General features: G+C 44.2%; 1 protein-coding gene across 1 annotated transcript in view; it reads left to right on the top strand.

Moving 5' to 3' along the window:
• Positions 1 to 4022: 4022 nt before the first annotated feature.
• TRPC3 (transient receptor potential cation channel subfamily C member 3) overlaps positions 4023 to 21575 on the top strand; it is a 66795-nt gene continuing 49242 nt past the window's right edge. The window contains exon 1 of the mRNA XM_079990513.1: positions 4023 to 4692. Coding sequence (XP_079846639.1) covers positions 4436 to 4692 — 257 coding nt within the window. The 5' untranslated portion in view covers positions 4023 to 4435. The remainder of the gene's footprint in view (positions 4693 to 21575) is intronic.

Raw genomic sequence — 21575 nt, 5'->3', positions numbered from 1 at the left:
CTACTAATCACACACTTCTTAAAAGCACATTGAGGATGATTTGCCCGATGATCTGGGATATTTTTTTTCCTGTTCCTTGGTTTTTTCCCATCCTTTTGCTGCAGGACAAATTTATTCTGGCTTTAGAATGCTATTCCCCCATTTCAGATATGTCCTGGACTGCAGTTCAAATGTTCTGTGCTAATGCAAGGGATTGGAAGCCCAAGGAAAGACCAAGTCAAGGCTCATCAAGTAAACACAGCCCCAACCTCTGCTTCCCTTTTGTCCTTTGCATGCTGATTGCAGCATCTGGGCTTGACAAGGCATATGACCCCCACCTGTTCTAAGCCTGCTTCAGCTGAGACATCAAATACCTCCTCCTAGCACTAGCGAGCCATATCTAGCAAGCTAGGGAGTTGGGCTGTGGGCCCTTACCTGCCTCAGCCTCCTGGAGCACCCCTCCTGCTGCTCCCTATGCCTCAGAGCCTGCCATGTCCATGGAGACAGGGACTCCTCTGGCTCTGGAGATGGGTCCTGCAGCTCTAGTTCTGTGTACTGACCCCATCTTCTCATCATCCTCTGTTACTGTAAGTGCTTCCTACACCAATCTCTCCATCCCCATCCCCAGCTTGCATAGGTGTGTCCCAGTCCTAGCTACACCCCTCACCACTGCCCTGCCAGTTTATGACAGATGTCATGGACGATGTCCATTTGACCTCATTATGCCCACAGGATGGAGCTTCACTCAACACTGGTCTACCCTGACTGACAGTGGCTCTCCAGGGTTTCATACAGGGGTGTCTTCCAGAGCTACCTGCAGATTCCAGGGAGTAAAACCTGGGGCTTTTTGCATGGAAAATATTTTCACTGCTACTGAACTATCACCTTTCCCCTTTTACCACCTTGCTAGTATGCTGACATTCTGAACATTTCTGCAAGTATTAACAGCCAGATATACGAGAATATGTGTTTTGGAGCCAGAACTTCAGTCTGTTGTTTAATGATGTATCAGGTCATCAGATCCCATGGAAGTAAGCAATTCATTTGCTTACTCACTCTCATATTATGAATAATTATTGAAAAACAAGCACATATAATTGTTCTCTCTGTCAGTTGTTGGAGATTGTGTGCTCTTCCATCTCAGGAAGTGGACCCTTTGGATTCCCAAGCATGACCATAAGGCTGTGATTTGCTTGGAAAAAGAGACTAGGAACCACTGTATCAAGGAAAGCCATACAGTATAGTACAGTAATGTGAACTTTGGGGGCTAACTACATGAAGGAATGAACCAGAAGGCTGTGTATGCATTTGTTATGGGTTCTGTGATCAACTATAACAAGGTGTAAATACAATATACATCTTTTTAAAATCAGTTGTGGGGATTCAGCAAGAGATTTGTCTTTAGTCAGCCCTCCACTGCCTTCAGAAGGACTGTAGCAGTGAGCATTGAATTAAGCACTGGTAACAATGGCAGATGAAAACATTCAGTTCTTCTTACAATTGCAAGAATTTTTTGCTCATAATCTTGTACAATACAGCACAGTGAGCTTTTCAAACAGGAGGAAGATGACTATGGTATTATCATTGTTTTCAGCTTTACCCCTTTAATTTTCCATAGTCTATAAATGTAGTCTTTAGTTGTAATTTTGTCAAAGACAAGTAAATATGCAGGGAAACCCAATACTGTATTACTTATTATAACATTAAGTAATAAAATACAGAGCTGTCCAAACACCCCCTGTGACAAGCTGGTGTGTGTGTGAGGGAGAGAGAGAGAAATTCAGTGGAAATGTCTTTCTGGGTAGGTAGCAGGCTGGTGGGTTCTTCACCACCAGAGGCCCACCAGAGGGTGGGGTGAGCTGTCTGAGGATCCACAAGCTCCCTAGCTGTTCTCATTGCCATCACACTTCAGCATTGGGCCTAATTTGGACCCAATCACTGTGCCAACCTGGAGCTGCCATAGAGATTAGACCCAATAGTCCTCCGCCCACTGCCCCATCCTGCCACTGTCACCATGAGCAGCCAAGTTGTGGATGCAGTGGTGGTGCTGCTGCTCCACAAAGTGGGGCAATGAAGGGATTTGGACTATTCCATGAGTGGAAACTTTGAAGATTCTGTTTTGAATAATTTTGTGAAATCCATATACATAATTATACATATACACCCCTATATACCCACTTTTTCTCCAAGGAACTCAAGGTGGCATACATGCTGCTCCCTCTCCCTCAGTCAATCCCCACAACCACCCTGTGAGGTAGGTTGGGCTGGGACAGGCTTCCTCAATCTCAGCCCTCCAGATATTTTTGGCCTACAACTCCCATGATCCCTAGTTAGTAGGACCAGTGGTCATGGATGATGGGAATTGTAGTCTCTAAACATCTGGAGGGCTGAGGTTAAGGAAGCCTGGGCTGGGATGCAGTGACTGGCCCTAAGTCACCCAATGAGCTTCATGGACAAGAGCAGAGCTGGCCCTTAGTCTCCCAGGTCCTTGTCTGATCCTCGAACCATTGCACAACACTGGCACACTCATACTCTCTTTCTCTCTGGTTAGAACCACATTTTCCCACTTTCTATCTTATGTTTCTAATGTTCTCATGAGCACCCGCTTAAAATACAGGCTTGGAGATCCTTTTAACAACAAGCCTGAGAGAAACTCAACGTTCTTTCTTGTGAATCACGCTTAAATTAGCCATTACGCACAAAAGCCATTATTATTATTGCCTTCTACACACTGTGTAAACAGTAGAAACAACAGGGATATGGCCCCTTAAAGACTAACACAGATTATGGCATAAGATTTTGTATATTAGAGTGCACTTCACTCAGATGTATGAAATGTTACCCTAAATTGGTCATGGGGATAAGATGGAGATAGCAGCCGGGTTTCTGCAACACGCAATGAGGGTTCGTGAGTGTTATACAACATTAACTTAAGTGTTAGATGCAGGCTTTTGATGAGTGGTTGTATTGTACCGAACCCTACTGGAATCTTGTATGTATGCCAATAAAGGTTTGAGATAGATATATCCATATCTAAGAGAGTTGCGGAAGGGAGGAACTGTAAGCAATAACTTAGAAGGGAAATGCAATGCAAAAAGTACACACTGTGACTACTATAACATTAAAGCTAAAATGTATGTACAATAATTACAATGGATATTCACTAAGGTATATTGACATCCCAGCATTGGTAAGCAAATTCACACATGATGTGGAATAAAAAACAAAACATAACACCATTATTGCTATTCTGGCCTAAAATGATGGAAACGAACTTCTCAGTGCTTTTTTCCCTGGGGGGATGCAGGGCTACACATGCCCCTAAATGTGAATCTTTGCACCTTTATCCATTTACTGTACTTATTTTCTTCGATTTGAACTGGCTGGTGATTTTCTTGAGTCAAAACGAGAGTACCCAGAAATATTTTTTTTTAGAAAGAAAAAAAAGCACTGGGACTTCTTGAGTTCCAGTTTCATGCTGGCGTTTCCCTTTGAAGTTCCTTTGTTAAGAATGGTCATCTATGATCAACAGTAGCGCACTGCTATGGGGAGACTAAAATGATATCCCACTTTACTTTTATATTTTTTAATACTGCCATTTCTGAGGTCAGATTTCTGCCCGCTTATTCTTCCGTCCCGAGCAGAATGCAGAAGGACCTTGCTGTTGGCAGCAGATGACGGCGTACTTATTTCGCACTGGAAGTTGGCATCCTCGATAAGCACGCGGGTGATCTGTTCCCATTAACACTCATTAAAGCCTCGGAGTGAGTTTTGCTCCACTTGGAGGAGAGCACTTAGCCTAGAGCAGCCGAGATGCACCTGCAGTTGCATCTCTTAGAGCAGCGCCCTATGGATCTCAAACGCCCCAGCATCAACTGGGGACGAGAAATGTGCTCCCCCTCCTCCTTTTTGGCCTGTCAACAAAGTGGCTACACTTCTCCTCCTTTCCCCCTTCCCTCCTCCCACTGCTCTGCTTGCTAGAGGACTGATGCTCTCAAATGCTTGCTGACTTACCTCCCTCCCTCCCTCCCTCCCTCCCTCCCTCCTTGTCTGCCTGCCTGAGTAATGAGCCTGTCCTAGCACGAGATAATGAAAAGGAGAGAGGAGGCAGAGCGGCCGGTCGGCTTCCGCCGCTTGGAGTGCCTTCCCTTCCCTCGGTCCACGCTCAGATGCTTGCCTCTTCGACTAGCAGCAGCAGCAGCAGCAGCAGCAGCAGCAGCATCCAGGGCAGCCGCCTGGCGAGGGAAGGCGGGAGGGAGCCTCTCGCCTTGATTGGCGAAGAGCTCCGCCGCCCCTTCGAGCTGCGCGGGTGTTCCCTGGCTGGCCAGCGCTTGCCTGCCGCCCGCCCTCTTCCTTTGCCCGGCACCAGCCAGTAAGTAGCTCCCGAAAGGGCGGCCGGGCGGGCGGCAACGGCGCCTGCAGAGCAGCATCGCGGCGGCCGCGGGTCCACGCCAGCATGTCCAGCAAGGGCAAGAGGACCAAGGAGCAGGGCAGCCGAGTGACCTTCCCCCTCCAGCAGCAGCAGCAGCAGCAGCAGCAAGGAGGCGACGACGGAGAGGACGAGGGGCCGCCCGAAGCGGAGCAGCAGCGCTCCAGCCGGGGTTGGAGGGGAGTCAATGGGGGGCTGGAGCCCCTCCAGCAACAGCAGCAGGCGGTGAAAACCCACCGGGAAACCTACGGCTGTTACCCGCCCTCGCCGATGCTGGGCAGCATGTAAGTCCGACGGCCCCCCCTACCCTAGCCGTCCTCCCCGTGGGTTAGGTCAAGGAGGGATTCGGGGGCGCCCCCAGTTTTGGACGGGAAGGGATCCGCGGTTGATCTCCGTCGGAGGGTTGGGGATCAAAATATTGGGATTTCTCTTCCTCTGGCTCCTGGGCGACAAAGTGACCCGGATCAGCTTTCCTGGGTTTATGAGAGAGAGGGGCTCTTCCTCCTACTCGCGAGGAGACGGTGGCAAGGCAACAGGACCAGGAACTGTTGACTGCCGTCGAGGGAGGATCTGGTTAAAGGGGATCCCACTTGGTTGGGCTCCAGGTCGAAAAGCTTAAAAGGCTAGCAGCGGAGAGAGAAAATAAGGCTGCCAAGAGTTGTCTCCTCATAAGACTGGTCAGGGTGTTTCCACATGGGGGCTCCATGATGTAAATGGGTTATCGCAATGGAATTGAATTTGACAACAGGTGTTTTTTAAAAATAATAGTAGTAATAATAATTGAATTTCCCTAGAAAGGGTAAATCCACCTTAAATGGGGGTGAGGATATGGGCTGGCATTTCGGCACCAATTATTTGCATAGATGCTGCAAAAAGCTATGCCTCAATAAATGCCTGAGTTGGAAAGTGAACTATTTTATTCAACAAGAAAGAATAGACATCAGGTGTGGGTGGGTGCAGGGATTCCTGCCTGCCGTAGTTGTTAGTTGCTACTACTGTTTATTGGGATTCTGTGTTCTCTGCATTCTGGAGTGTAGTCCTGATCCACTCCACTGATTGCTCTTGCAGTTTGCATTAGGAGTTGGATTGAGTGTGTCTGTACCTGCAGCACTCTGGTTCCAGTCCATTTTGTCCCCGAAAATGAATCTCTCTGCATTTTCTGTCAATATGCACTTTTTTCTTTACAGAATTGCTGACTCCATTTTAAAGGTATTACCAAAGCAAAAACTAACTTGCTCAAGAATTTGCTCCGACGAGAGGCAGCGGCGGCCACCAACATGGATGGCTTTGAAAGAGAAATTCGTGGAGGATAATTCTGTCCTTCACAACTAGCCATGGTGGCTATACAGCTGCCTCCTTGTTCAGAGATAGGATGCTTCTGAATAGTAGTAGCTGGAAACTGCAGGAGGAGAGATTGCAATTGTTCTCAGGTCCTGCTTGCAGGCCTCCCATGAACATCTGGTTGGTCGCTATGAGAATGGGAAGCTGTACTAGATGAGTCACTGGCCTGATCTAGTAGGACCATTCTTTATGTTAAGCCATCTTATTCCTACCCCCCCAATTTGCTGCAATTTGCTAAGGGGGGAGGTGGAACACGTGTGTGGAAGGAGAACCTTGAGAGAGACCATGGAAGTCTCTGTGCTTCGTTTCTTCTGAAAGAATTTAGAAGGTGGAATGAGCAAAAGCTGCTCCTTGCATGGGTTCAAATTCACCGTACAGCAACGGGGAGGTGACCTTTGTGAAGGAGAAAGGGAGGGACAGTTGCCAAGAATAAGGAAGATTCTCAAGATCTGGGGCACTTTCAGATAAGCTGTCCCCAACCAGTCAAATAACTTTCTAAAAGGGTGGGTTATAAAGTTGTAAAAAAAATAAATGAAATGAAGTGGGTGCTTGGGTGGAGAGCCAGTGTGGTGTAGTGGTTAAGAGTGGTAGTTTGTTGTGGGGGAGGAGGGGTAAGGAGAATGTTAGCTGCTTTGAGACTCCTTTGGGTAGTGATAAAGCGGGATATCAAATCCAAACTCCTCCTCCTCTTCTTCTTGGTTTGCAAGGGTGGTTGTAACTACGGCGGCTAATTTAGCACCATGGTCATTGCCCCCTGCCCATGGATTTTGCTATTCATTCTGGATTCCCCAGGCATTCACATGGGGGGAGCACACTTTCTGTATGTACTGAGGGTATCTAACAGGACTGGCTGTACCATTAGGCAGAGTGAGACGGAGGCCTCAGGTGGCAGATGCTTAGGGTTGTGGGGCGGATGAAGCTGTGTGTGTGCTGTGCAATTTGGCCTGCACCTGCCAAACTAGGCTGCTTCCCTTGGGTGTGGTGGAAGATGCTGTCCCATTGCCTTTGTTGATATAAGATGCAATTGCCAGTCCAGTTGGCTTCTGAACAAGGAATGATTTATCCTAGCTTAGCTTTTATTTTAACAATATTGATATTTATACTTATAGTCCGTACTTAACCTGAAACTGTTCTTAACCTGAAGCACCACTTTAGCTAATGGGGCCTCCTGCTGCTGCCACTGCGTCGGAGCATGATTTCTTTTCTCATCCTGAAGCAAAGTTCTTAACCTGAAGCACTATTTCTGGGTTAGCGGAGTCTGTAACCTGAAGCATATGTAATCTGAAGCGTATGTAACCCTAGGTATCACTGTAATGGACAAGGGCACCATTTTGACCTTTGTCCCAGGCAGCAAAATGGCCTCCGTTTCTTGCCCTGCTTGAGATCTCACATAATGTACAAATGTTGTATCTGCAAATATTGCTGGACCAGCCAAAGGATCGAACGACAAGCTCTGTGACGAACGACGAGTAGGACAACTGAGAAATGGAGCTCTAAACAGGAGCCAAGATTTACGGAGTGCAGTGGTTAGTACAGACTAGTCACCTTCTTGTGTGATTTCCTGTCTCTTAATGTTGCATAGTGAAAAATTGCAGGTCTGGATGCACACCTACGGAATATAGATGTCAGGGACTGGAAAGTGAAGGATACAGCTGAGAAAATGGCTCAGGCAGAAAAGATGCTGGAATAATTGTAAATGGGATCATTTCTGTTAGTGCTTGAGAGTTGACATGCGAGGTTAGAAAATGTCTCTTGGTGGAATGAAAAATGGATTTCTGTTTCACCAGAGCTAATGTGGAGCTAGAAAAATATTGAGGTCAGAGATGGTTGGCATGCAGTAAGCACAGGTGCCAAGCTTAATTTGAGCCAGGGCTCAGTGAAGCCTGGAAGATGTGAAATAACAATTGAGAGTTCCTCAATAATTGAAAAAGGACACAGTGCCTTTCCCCTCACTACTGTGCAACCACAACTGGTTCCCACAGACCTTGGATTTTATTTCAAGCCAGAGAAAGTGGATTCTGGGCAGGTGGTCTTCAGGAACTAGCCACTGATAGATACATGTTTTCTTATTTGAATGTACTATGTAGAAGTCTTGACAGACAACCAAGAGTCTTGTGGCATCTTAACAACCAACAACTAACTAATTCATTGTGGCATAAGCTTTAGTCTACTACAGTCCACTTTATCATAGAATCATAGAACTGTAGAGTTGGAAGGACCCAGAGGATCATCTAGTCCAACCCACTGAAATGGAGGAATCTTAGCTAAAGCATCCATGATAAGTAACCACCCAATTTTTGCTTTAAAACTGCCAAAGAAGGAGAGACCAGCTCTTACTGTCAGGAAGTTCTTCCTGATGTTTAGTTGGAATCTCCTTTCTTGTAACTTGAATCTATTAGTTTGTGTCTTACTCTCTGAAGCAGGAGAAAACAAGCTTGCTCCATCTTCCATGTGATATCCCATTAGATATTTGAATATGGCTATCATATCTCTTCAGTTTCCTTTTATCCAAGCTAAACATACCCAACTCCATCAACCATTCCTCATGAGGCTTGATTTCCAGACCCTGATTTTTGTCACCCTCCTCTACACACGTTCCAGCTTGTTAGTATCCTTAAATTGTGGCACCCAGAACTGGACACAGTATTCCAGGTATGGTCTGACCAAGGCGGAATAGAGCTGGACTATTACTTCCCTTGATCTGGACACTATACTTCTGCTGATGCAGCCTAGAATAGCGTTAGCTTTTTTTGCTGCTTTACTTCACTGTTGACTCATGTTAAGCTTGATGTATGAAGTGTTATCCTGATTTCTAGATATATATGGAAGAGGCAGGATTGTCAACAGTGTGTTCCGAGGAAGAGAGAAATGCAGACAGTACACAGGGAGATAAACTTAACATAGGCCGATAGTATAATTACAGTGGTAAGAACTTACTGTATTTTTTGCTCTATAAGACTCACTTTTTCCCTCCTAAAAAGTAAGGGGAAATGTGTGTGTGTCTTATGGAGGGAATGCAGGCTGTGCAGCTATCCCAGAAGCCGGAACAACAAGAGGGATCGCTGCTTTCGCTGCGCAGCAATCCCTCTTGCTGTTCTGGCTTCTGGGATTCAGAATATTTTTTTTCCTCTTGTTTTCCTCCTCCAAAAACTAGGTGCGTCTTATGGTCTGGTGCGTCTTATAGAGCGGAAAATACCATAATTCTTTCCGGAGGTCTGTTCTTAACCTGAAACTGTTCTTAACCTGAAGCACCGCTTTAGCTAATGGGGCCTCCCACTGCTGCTGCGCTGCCGAAGCACAATTTGTGTTCTCATTCTGAAGCAAAGTTCTTAGCCCGAGGTTCTATATCTGGGTTAGCAGAGTCTGTAACCTGAAGCGTATGTAACCCAAAGCGTATGTAACCCGAGGTACCACTGTATTAACGCCTGTATTTTCTGCAAGTCATTTCCTTCTGACCTCACAGACCTAATTGTTTTCTGTCCCCCTGACCCATATATATATCAGGATAACATTGCATAAATCTGATGAAGCTACTTGTAATTCACAAAAGGCTATACCCTAACAACTTTGTTAGTTTTTAGGTGCCACAAGACTCTTTGCCGTCTTGCTGCAACGGAGGAAATTTACAAAACAGTTGTTGATAACCCTGCTGGAAATTGTTACAATGGAAGTCCTATTCATGTCTACACAGAAGTAAATCCATTGACTTCCTAACAGTGGGGTGGGTTGTCAGCACCCGGGGCAAGGCAAGTAATTTGCGCCCCCTAACCCGTGAATTTGCGCCCCCTAACCCTATCCCTAACCCTAACCCCCAGATGTTGCGCCCAGTGCGGCCGGCCCCCCCTGCACCCCCCACGCTACTCCACTGCTTCCTAAATAAATGGTAGCCCTTTTCCTTTTTCAGTTTGTCTTGATATCCTGAGCAGAAGACAAAAGGCAGAATTTAGAAAAGGCCATGCATAAATTCTTAAACCCCACAGCCCACCAACCCCCATGGAACATGGGGGAAGCACATAGCTCAGTGGTAGAACAGCTGCTTGGCATGCAGAATGTATGTGTCTCATTCCCCAGCATCTCCAAATAGGGCTGGGAGAAACTCCTCCTTGAATCCCTAAAAAGCTGTTGCAAGTCAGTGCAGCCAATACTAAGCTACATGGAACAACAAGTCGGTTCCTATTGGAAGAAATATTCTTCAGCACCCCCTGGTGTCTGTCCTTCACAGTCTCACAAAGCTACAGAGTTGCTGCTGAGCTACTTTCCTGCCTTTTAAAAAAAACACAACAACATTTCCCCCCCAGAAGTCGGTCATAGAATTGGGAACATTCTGGGCAGTTTCTGTTGGGTACAGAAGCTTAGCACTCACTGACCTCTTTACAAAACCTAAAACATTTCTTTCTCTCTCTGATTTCATGCATTCTAAAGAAAGCTTTTATTAATATTTGCATTAAATAGATATAAAATCCTAATGAAAAGGAACATTTTAAATGTCCAAGCGAGAAGAGTTTATGAAAATGTGAGACAGCGGCTCAGTCTAGCATGCTTTAATATCCTGCTGAATACATTTAATTGACATTGAAAGCATTTGTTTAATAGACCCAGATGAGTCAGGGGTGTTTTTCTCAGACCACTAGAATAGCTGCTGAGAAGCTCCACTTCCTGTGTCAGTTCAGGTCTTGCAGCCGTTCTGTTCTGCTGCCAGTAAAAAAATAAATTACCTTTCCTCCAAACTTTTTTTTTTTGTATTTTCATATGGCCGAACAAATTTGTCAAAGTGAAGAATGTCACATTGGGAAAAGAAAAGAGATGGAGGACACTTAAAAGAAGATTCTAATTTGGAAGTTTTTGCTGTCGTCTGGAGCTTATTTTTGACTGGTAGTCTCTCTATGGTCTTTACTAAATGTACAAACAGGGAAGGGTGGCTTTCAATATTTTTGTATTTAGACTTCTGGCCTATCTTGTACAAAGTATCCCCAAGGGACTCAGAATATAAAGGCCTTTCTATGTTTTGTTTGGGGGGAGCCCTTTGCCAGGACATTCTAGCAGTGCCTCTGTGAAGCACTATGTTTGTGGTATCATAGAACTTGGGAAGTCAGACCAATGGTCCATGATCTGGGATAGCTCAGTTGGTAGAGCATGAGACTCTTAACCTCAGGTTTGTGGTTTGAACCCCACACTGTCATGAAGCACACTGGTAGCCTTGGGCCAGCCACAGCCTCCTAACCTACCTCACAGGGTTGTTGCAGGGATTAACTGAGGAGAGGGGTGAACCACATACACTTTATGAGAAGGTGGGATATAAATGCAATAAATAAGGTCTTCCACGCACCTGCTGGTGGGGCCAGGCAGATGGAGATGTCAGCAGCCAATCTGGCATCCAGAAATCTCCATGTGGTGGCAATTGGACGTGTGCCAGTTGCAGAAAATGAATTGCTAACACTGTTTAGAGCAACACTGCTGTCTGTTAGTGCTATTAGAATGCACACAACAGTAAGCCATGAAATGTACTTGGTGTTCGGTTTTGGGTTTTTTTTGCCCTTGTACTGTTTTATTTTATTGCAGATGTAAGTGTGTTATGTTATGATAGATTTTCCAGACTATCCCTGTAGCATTACAGGGAGAAAGTATGGATGACCTACCATAGCATTTCCAGTTCTCCAACAATTAATGTATGGAGATACCATAAGTGAAATAAGACATGAGATGGCAAAAGAGGGAAAATGGAAGTAAAGAAAGAAGCATATTCCTTTGTAACTCCTCATCTATCAGCATAAAAGGAGCAGTGCAAGGTTTCCTACTAACGACATTCCTATTTATATCCCCCTCCCTAATTCCAACTGTTGTTTGCTCTTGTTCCTTTCCCATAATGGCTTATTCTCTCAAACACCCACTTCAACCACTTCCTGTGCCCTGCCGTTTCATACCCAGGGGAGATAAAGATTATGATTAAATGTATGCCAGCAATTCATTTTCTTTTCCTGTTTGTGGAGCAATAATACATTTCTTCCCAATGGTTTTTTAAAAAGCAATAAAATGCCTTGAGTTAGAATAAATTTTTGCCTCAGAGAATTATCTTTTCTGTTTATGGTGGGACATAGCCTGCTTTCACTTTTCAGTATTTTAGTCTTCAGGGTACAATTTATGAAAAGCTTCTGTTATGAGATCTTTGTTTTGAGTTATAAAATACAGTATTTCTAAAGAGGCAATTAATTAAACTGAGGCTGGCGGCAAACCCAGAATATAAAATTAGGTGGGGTTTTTTTGGGTGGTGGACTTCACTGTGCACCTCCTTAAGTCAAGGAAGAAAGCTGTTTGAATCTCCCCAATTATAACTTAAAATTGATTCATACAAGCAGTTCTGATTCCACCCCATGCTCCGTCATAATTACTGTGCAGTGGAATCCACAAGAAATATGGAGCCCAATTTTAAGCATGTTTTGTTGTGGTTTAGTCGTTTCCGACTCTTCGTGACCCCATGGACCAGAGCATGCCAGGCACTTCTGTCTTCCACTGCCTCCTGCAGCTTGGTCAAACTCATGTTGGTAGCTTCAAGAACACTGTCCAACCATCTTGTCCTCTGTCGTCCCTTCTCCTTGTGCCCTCAATTTTTTTCAACACCAGGGTCTTTTCCAGGGAGTCTTTTCTTCTCATGAGGTGGCCAAAGTATTGGAGCCTCATCTTCAGGATCTGTCCTTCCAGTGAGCATTCAGGGTTGATTTCCTTCAGAATGGATAGGTTTGATCTTCTTGCAGTCCATGGGACTCTCAAGAGTCTCCTCCAGCACCATAATTCAAAAGCATCAATTCTTCGGCGATCAGCCTTCTTTATGGTCCATCTCTCACTTCCATATATCACTACTGGGAACACCATAGCTTTTACTATACGGACCTTTGTCGGCAAGGTGATGTCTCTGCTTTTTAAAATGCTGTCTAGGTTTGTCATTGCTTTTCTCCCAAGAAGCAGGCATCTTTTAATTTCATAACTGCTGTCACCATCTGCAGTGATCATGGAACCCAAGAAAGTAAAATCTCTCACTGCCTCCATTTCTTCCCCTTCTATTTGCCAGGAGGTGATGGGACCAGTGGCCATAATCTTAGTTTTTTTAATGTTGAGATTCATATTTTGCGCTCTCCTCTTCCCTACATACAGGGAAGTAAATCTCCTGTATGTAGTTCATGCAGCTCCCAGTCAGTTTAGGTAATAGAAAATTAAAATTACTATTTAAATAAAACCCTAGCCTCATTCACACATGCACAGATCTTTACATTGGTCTCTGAAACCTGGTATGGCAGCTCTTCACATTGGTCTTTGTACCACATTGGTACAGCATAAGAAGGTGCCTTATACCAATTAGTATCATTTGTCCATCCAGCCCAGTGTTGTCCACTCTGGCAGTGGCTCTTTGGGTCACAAACACCTGATCATGTTAGCTGGGAATGGGAAGGGTTGAGCCTGGGACCTTCTGTGTGCAGTACATGTGCTATACAACAGACCTGTGGTCCATCTTCTCTGTATTTGATTAGGCTGATTTATAACCCTGGGCCCTGCATATCCTCTCCATATGGTTCTGGCTGGTTCTCTGTAACAACAACAACTGAAGCCACAAATACCTTGGACAGTGGCACCGCTACGGACCTAGAGTTCCGACCGGCTCAGCATGAGCATCATGGGATGCTACAAGTTCTGTGGAGTTAGCAGGAAAGTGTGTGCATAGGAATTATTTTTATTCATTGAATTTGTATCCCGCCCTTCCTTCTGAATGTGTATCGGTGTGTATGTTTGTATGAATGAATGAGAGTGGCTTCCATATTACATATGGGGGGCGGGGAGGAAAGAAACTGAGCTAGAAATAAGTAGGAAGATAGTGAAGAGGAAGGCCCAGCGCTCTGTGGTAGGACATGTAGTTTAATGTGTAAGAGACTGCCTGTTTAATTTTTGCAATTCCCAGTTAAATACTCTTACGCAGTAGGTGGGTCAGGCATCTTCTAACATAGTCCCTCTGTCTCTGGGAACAGCAACTGTGACAATGCTTGGCAGAAGAGACCCTTTGGCACACTGCAATTGTTCAGTGCAGTTGTGTATCTCCTCGCCATGCACTGGCTTCATGCCTATACAGCCCTGTGGGATCTGCACTGCGCTCAGGCTCCCAGCCACCAGATCCAAATAGAATCAGGCCAACTAGTTCAGTTGCTCTCTCCTGGGATCTGTGTGCCTGCAGGGTGATGTTGGTGCTAGGTCATTGTGCTGTACATTGCTTCCTCTCTTAGAGATACTAAGATTTGCAAGTTGCAACCTATTTCTTCTGTCCTAAAGCAGTAGGAAGGGAACATGCAAAACCCAGTTTAAGAGTTGCCTTTGGCAATCTGGGGCAGCATAGTGGCCAAAATGATGGCTGTCACTTGGATGGTCCAGATTACATTATCACTCGGCTGTGAGACTAGTCTAAAACCACACCAAGCCACTCTTGTCTCAACTTTAGTCCTCCATCTGTAATGTTATGATGATAACACTGAGGGTGGCAATTCTGGCAAGTTTTAGAAAAGTTGCTGCAAAGCTTACTGAGATAATGTGTGTATGTGTGTAGTGCTTTGAACATCCAAGATCATGATACATGTCTGATATGAAGAACCTGTGGCCCTCCAAGTGATGCTGGATTCCAGCTCCCATCATCCTTCATTATTTCCCATCATCCTTCATTATTTGCTGTGTTGATGGGAGTTGGAGTCCAACAGCATGCATAGGAACCAAAGGTTTCCCACCCCTGATTATGTTATGTTTTATGTTATGTTTTATTTTATTATGTTATTAAATTTATATACTGCCCTATACCCGGAATCAGGGTGGTTCACAGAACATGTTACAATGTCATCCTGAGGGTATTTTTTTTTACTGAGGCTGTGGACTGATGATATAATTGTTGTTGTTTAGTCATTTAGTCATGTCCAACTCTTCGTGACCCCATGGACCAGAGTACGCCAGGCACTCTTGTCTTCCACTGCCTCCTGCAGTTTGGTCAAACTCATGCTGGTAGCTTTCGTCCTCTGTTGTCCCCTTCTCCTTGTGCCCTCCATCTTTCCCAGCATCAGGGTCTTTTCCAGGGAGTCTTCTCTTCTCATGAGGTGGCCAAAGTGTTGGAGCCTCAGCTTCACGATCTGCTTCTTCCAGTGAGCACTCAGGGCTGATTTCCTTCAGAATGGATAGGTTTGATCTTCTTGCAGTCCATGGGACTCTCAAGAGTCTCCCCCAGCACCATAATTCAAAACCATCAATTCTTCGGCGATCAGCCTTCTTTATGGTCCAGCTCTCACTTCCATACATCACTACTGGGAAAACCATAGCTTTAACTATACGGATCTTTGTTGGCAAGGTGATGTCTCTGCTTTTAAAGATGCTGTCTAGATGATGCAATAGTAATTGTAATTATCTAGATGGACAATAATGCGACTCTCGAAGATGGTTTGAGTAGAGGAGGACTGCCATTAAGGGCCCTATGGAATGAATAACACTAGCATCATTTTCATTCCACCCTTGGCCTCTGCATGTTGGAGGCTGCTGACTGGAATGCATTTTCTGCAGTCTGTCCCACCCAGCTGCCATAGCAGCAGATGTAACTCTGCTCTATGCTGTTCCTAGAGCTCAATTAATCAACCTAACAGGACGTGCTTAAGCAACAGGACACCAGAGACCAAGGGACTTGTGGGCGTGTGCACATTCCTGGTTTAGAGTGTTCCTTGCTCTTATTTTGCTCCTCTATAAATTATTGTAGAAGAAACTTGCTTGACTCTTCCCAAGTGTAGCTATATACAGTGGTACCTCGGGTTAAGTACTTAATTCATTCTGGAGGTCCGTTCTTAACCTGAAACTGTACTTAACCTGAAGCACCACCTTAGCTAATGGGGCCTCCTGCTGCCGCCGCGCCGCCAGAGCACGATTTCTGTTCTCATCCTGAAGCAAAGTTCTTAACCCGAGGTACTATTTCTGGGTTAGCGAAGTCTGTAACCTGAAGCATATGTAACCTGAAGCGTATGTAACCTGAAGTGTATGTAACCCGAGGTACCACTGTACAAGCAGACTTCATCATATGGTATTTCACAGCCACTGTGCACTGGGGTATACAGAAGCCAGCAGCCCCGTTTTTGTTAGAAAGTAGGTACTTTCCTCTTGAACTGCATTTTAATTTGAAGCTCATATGCTCCGCAGTGTGAAGCATGTGCTAATGAAGCAAGTGTGGCTAAAGGTAATACGAAATCCAGTACTAATTAACTTGCAATAAAAGCCCTCCTGATTTTGATGTGTACTGATGTGTTCTGATCCATGCAAATACCTAAAAGAAAAAAAATTATGAGGCTGTAAGTGAGCGTTGCTATTCTGGGAGTATTTCCCTAGTATTGCTGCAGAAAGTTTCCTGAAAACATCTCTCAGTGCAGGAAGGCTTTCAGCTGGCACAAATCCCAGTAAGGCTCCCATTGCCAAGATTATGTAGATATTATTAATTTATTTAAAAGGTTTCCCTGCCACTTTCACCTGCACTAGGAACATAGTTTTCACGTAAGTGGATTTATTATGACAGTTGCATCAACTCATTTCCAGAATTACAGCTTCCACACACTGCCCACTTACCTGAGAGTAAACCCAATTAAATTCCGCCACACTTACATCTGAACAGATATGTACAGGATTTCACTGTACATTTGTTTATATCACTAGGGCGTGAATATGACACCAGAGCAAGTTTAGAGAACAGTAAATGCCCTTAAAGGAACAGGGGCTCTTTCCTGTATTCACTTGGGTTCCCTACCCCTGAGGAAGGAGCAGTCAAAAGCAAGGGGGCATGTTCCAAAAATGTCAAAAGAACGGCACCAAGTCTCATCAGGTCAGCTCTATATCAGACTTCATTCAGGTTATGATTTGTCCCAAACAATAGGGACAGCCAGTTCCTTCCAGAGATGCTTCTGAGTTCCAGGAACCCTTAGCAGGGTTAAATCCAGGCTGTAATAATAGTAATAGTAATAGTAATAGTAATAGTAATAGTAATAGTAATAGTAATAGTAATAATAATTTATTATTTATACCCCGCCCATCTGGCTGGGCTTCCCCAGCCACTCGGGGCAGCTTCCAACAGAACACTAAAATATAATAATCTATTAAACATTAAAAGCTTCCCTAAACAGGGCTGCCTTCAGATGTCTTCTAAAAGTCTGGTAGTTGTTTTTCTCTTTGACATCTGGTGGGAGGGCGTTCCACAGGGCGGGTCCCACTACCAAGAAGGCCCTCTGCCTGGTTCCCTGTAACTTGGCTTCTCACAGCGAGGGAACTGCCAGAAGGCCCTTGGAGCTGGACCTCAGTGTCCGGGCAGAAAGATGGGGGTGGAGACGCTCCTTCAGGTATACTGGACCCAGGTTGTTTAGGGCTTTAAAGGTCAGCACCAAGACTTTGAATTGTGCTCGGAAACGTACTGGGAGTAAGTGTAGGTCTTTCAAGAGAAAGTGTACTCTGTTCTTAGGTCATGCCCAATAGAGCTTAGTGGAATAGTCTGAAGAAGACCTTCCAACAGGGAAGCAAGAACTCCCACCCACCCACCCCAGTCTCTGTGGAGGCACCTTATTTAAGCCTCCAGCTTGACCAACCTGCTCCTTATGTCTCCATTGGGCTTTTCCACCTTCTTCTCTCTGTCTTTTTATATCATTCCTGCCTCCCCTCCTTTCTGCCTAAGGCACAGAAGATGAGCTCCTTCACTGCCACCAACCTGCTGATGGAGAGCACCCCATCTTTCTCCCACAGGTGGAGTCTCCAGGCAATGTCCAGATGTGGTCTCCTCATTGCCTGGTTAGTGCCTTCTTGCTTGTATCTGGGCCTAATTAAAGGGCCAGGTGCCAGCAAGTGTGGCAAATGGTTCTACGCTTCGGTTTCCACCTCAGTTGTATGCATCAACTTTTTAATAATATAGTTCTTTATTGAAAGTTTTTTCTTCTTCTGAAATGTGAATAGACAGAGGAAGGGACTCCTGTCCCCCTCAGTACAACCCCAAACAAGCAACACTATTCACCCACCTCACAGAGAAAAAGGAAGACCACGTCGGGAGGAAAACACCAAAAATCACCCTCAATTTAGGTGGATATAGTATTATCAAGATCTTAACAATGTGCACAGGTAACCAAAGAGAAAGAAAGTACATTCCTTTTGTTTCATTGAACAGAAATTGGAAACCCCAGTGGACCCAAGACAAAGTCTGTTTCCATTACCTAGCGCTCCCCATAATAGCCCTACTGACTTATGCAGTGCTGGAACAGCTCTGCTGTGCTCCTGTATGTAAGTGTATTCAGTAAAAAGGAACCATATGGTTGCAAATTGATCTCTCTCTATTTGCCCCCTAATAACTTGCCATTTATGCAAAAGCTTTTCTAACAGGGCTATATGCCAAATCTTAACAATACCAATCCTCTACATCAGTGCACTTAAAACCATTCCAGAGCTTTGCTATTGTCGCACTAGCTGCAAATAAAAGGTGAATAATTAACTCCTGATTTGCTAGGTCCCTCTTTGGACTATCAAACAAATTCAGCATCTGTTGTGTGCATTTGCCAAAGGTTATTAATTCAAGACACAATTCTGAATTTGGATGGTGGTAGAAGAGAGCTTAAGAGCCTTTCAGTTTGCACATTCAAGAACTACAGCTGCCATTTTTAGCTATATATTCTGGTAATGTTTTGCTGGGTTTAGCTTTGTAAGTAGCAAATGCTTTCAAATTCCATTAATTAAAGTTTGAGAGAGACAGAGAGAGAGGGTTGTTTTTAAGCAGTACCCTATAGCCTTTAAGTTTAAAACCGAATATTTAGGTAAAAGAAAAAAGGCTGCTAATGGTATCCATTTTTTAATTCAGGCAGTATTGCTGCTTATTCATACAAGTCTTCAGGGCCAACATGAGTCATGTTGTTGCCTTGAGTGAAGGATAAGATGGCGCCACATTTCCCCAGTCCCATCTGCAGAAGTTTGCAAGGCAGGCCATTCAAACCTTGTTTCAGCACTGATGATGGAACAGCATCCCATTAAGGCTGTTTTAGAGAGTTCAGGACAGGCTTCTTGGCCTACACTGCTCTCTCATCCCAACAATTTGCTGCTACTTCCCACTTCCCAGCATCTGCTGCCTTAGGTGGCATTTGCCCCATGTCTAATGGCAGGGCTGGCGCTGCTAGTATTGTATACTGTCTCATTTTGCTGCAATGCATCACAGTGGATGTTCTTTACAAAATGTTTCAAATTATAAACATATTCTAAGATTAAAAATTTTCCCTCCAACTTTTCCAGCAGTTCAGTATTTGTTGGGGGTGGGGAGGGGAAGAAAGACTGGGATGAGATAAATGGGAAGTACAGTCATACCTCATGTTACGGCTGCTTCAGGTTACGTGTTTTTGGGTTGTGGACCGCGGGAAACCCGGAAGTACCTGAACGGGTTACTTCTGAGTTTCGCTGCACGCACAGAAGCGCCAAATCGCACTGGCATCTGCGCAGACGCGGCGCTTCAGGATGTGAACGCTGCAGGTTGCGAATGTGCCTCCGTCACGGATTACGTCCGCAACCCAAGGTTCCACTGTATAAATTGTTTGTGTGTCTCTTTGTGAAATACATGAATGGGAATACCGTGGTACCTCGGGTTACAAACACTTCGGGTTACAAACACTTCGGGTTACAGACTCCGCTAAACTGGAAATAGTACCTCGGGTTAAGAACTTTACCTTGGGTTGAGAACAGAAATCGTGCGCTGGTGGCACGGTGGCAGCAGGAGACCCCATTAGCTAAAGTGGTGCTTCAGGTTAAGAACAGTTTCAGGTTACGAACGGATCTCCGGAACGAATTAAGTTTGTAACCAGAGGTACCACTGTATTGAAAAAGAATATGAACCTACCCAGTGATGAAAAAATTCCCATCATGGTCTCACACTAACATGCCAGGACTCCATCCTTTCATGCTACCATGAACCACTTCTCTAGAAGACTTCCAGAAAATTCCCCATTTTTACAAGTTATTTTTTAATAATTGCCCTTCTAGGAAATGTTTTTAATAATAGATATTAAATCTGACAGGAAATCATTAGGAGGAAATTTGGTTGTTGTTGTTTTTTTAAAAAATTACTGCAGTTAATTTAGAACTGGGTCCGGTTAGAGGTGGGTAGAAAAAGAGGACTGCACCCATTCACAAATTCTCAGAGAGTGTGCTACTCAGTCTGTTAATGGCAGGTGTTTTTAGAAAGCGTTTTGTAATACGATCTGTTAATGAGCACTTTAGATTCTTTCTCCCCTGTTGAAGACCTTATGATACTCAAAAAATGCTAGGATAATTTTTTTTATTCATGTGAAACAAACACTTGCATCTTTTGTGATTTCCACTATGTTTAAAATTTAGATTGATTGAAATACCACTATCGTAAAACATGCTAGCTGTCATTTTCAGAGGAAAATAACTGAGTTTGTCTGCTATTCAGTGTTTGCACGCTACCATTCTCCTCAACCTGGTGTCCTCCAGATACTTTATACTACAACTCCAATCATCCCTGACCATTGGCTATGCTGGCTGTGGTTGCACCTCTGCTTTCTACCTTACCTGTTGGTTTTGAGTTAACAAATGTATGGCAGTTTGAGTATGGCTTTTGTTGCACATGCTCTTAGGTGCTAGTTTTCCATGCTCTCAGTTGATAAGGACAAACAGGATAGAATAATTAACCTACTGTCTGCTACAATTAATCACTTTTTTGTTTCATTGATTTCAGGAGGACTGTTAAGTGTTCTCCCTTTGAAATTGATTGGACTGAAAAGTGCTTAACTGTGGCATAGTGAGTTTTGGTGTCTAATTCTTGAACTGTTACAGCAACAATATTTTCATTAACATTGATTATTATTATAATTGCTATTTTATTTAAACATTGCATTATTCCTGAAGGTCTCAGGACTACTTTCCTAGTAACCATATATTTAAAGCATACTTGAATAATAACTAACATTTATCATAAATTCCACCCCCATGCAATCTCCTGCCAGAAAATTTATCACAAGCAACCGCCATTACACAGTAAGTAGATTAAAAAAACACATCAGCATTAAATTCTCAAACTTCAATAGCCAATTTGATTGTGCAGGAATTACAGTGCATCTTGGTTCCTTATTTTATTTGATTATATATGTTCCCTTTAGCTAGCTATCTGGATATGCAGGACCACAGAAAAGAAAAATGCTTTTTCAAATGCCAGGCAAGAGTCTTGTCAATGAAATACAAGCTACTTTCTAATAGTAATTTATTTTGGGAAGACATATCGGGCACATCAAATATATGACATTGTCACAGTATATTTATTGGGCTATTTATCTCCGCTGACAAAACACTGTACATTTAGAAGAATGTTCTCACCCTATAAAAACTGAGTTTCATTTGCTGAATTTATTATTCTTCTCCATCCCGAGTGAGGTGGGTACTAGGGTGCAAGGGAAGAAGGAAATGAAAGCCTGTGGTTTCAAAGTTTACTGCATGGCCTTGTAAGTATGAGAGAGTTGTAGCCTTTGAGATGCAGTTGGACTCCACCTCCATTGGCTTCAGCCAATGTGACTACCAGTCAGGGATGATAGTGGTCAGTGGTCCAGAGACTTGGGCTTGGGTCTGTGAAAATGGAAAGCACAGAAGGTGGTCTGTAAGAAGCTATGCCTCTTCAAGACTGCAAGGGATATTGCTATGACTGCCTGCTCTTCTAAGTGAGCTGTAATGGTGTTGCTCTGTAGGTGGTTGTTAAATTCTTATTGCATGGCCAGGCAGAGACTCTCCCGACCCCAGGCGACCGCCAGGC

Source organism: Podarcis cretensis (assembly GCF_951804945.1).
Source record: "Podarcis cretensis genome assembly, chromosome: 9".
Lineage (NCBI taxonomy): Eukaryota > Metazoa > Chordata > Lepidosauria > Squamata > Lacertidae > Podarcis > Podarcis cretensis.
The sequence above is the reverse complement of the archived record's forward strand: the minus strand, read 5'-3'. Positions and strand labels throughout refer to the sequence as shown.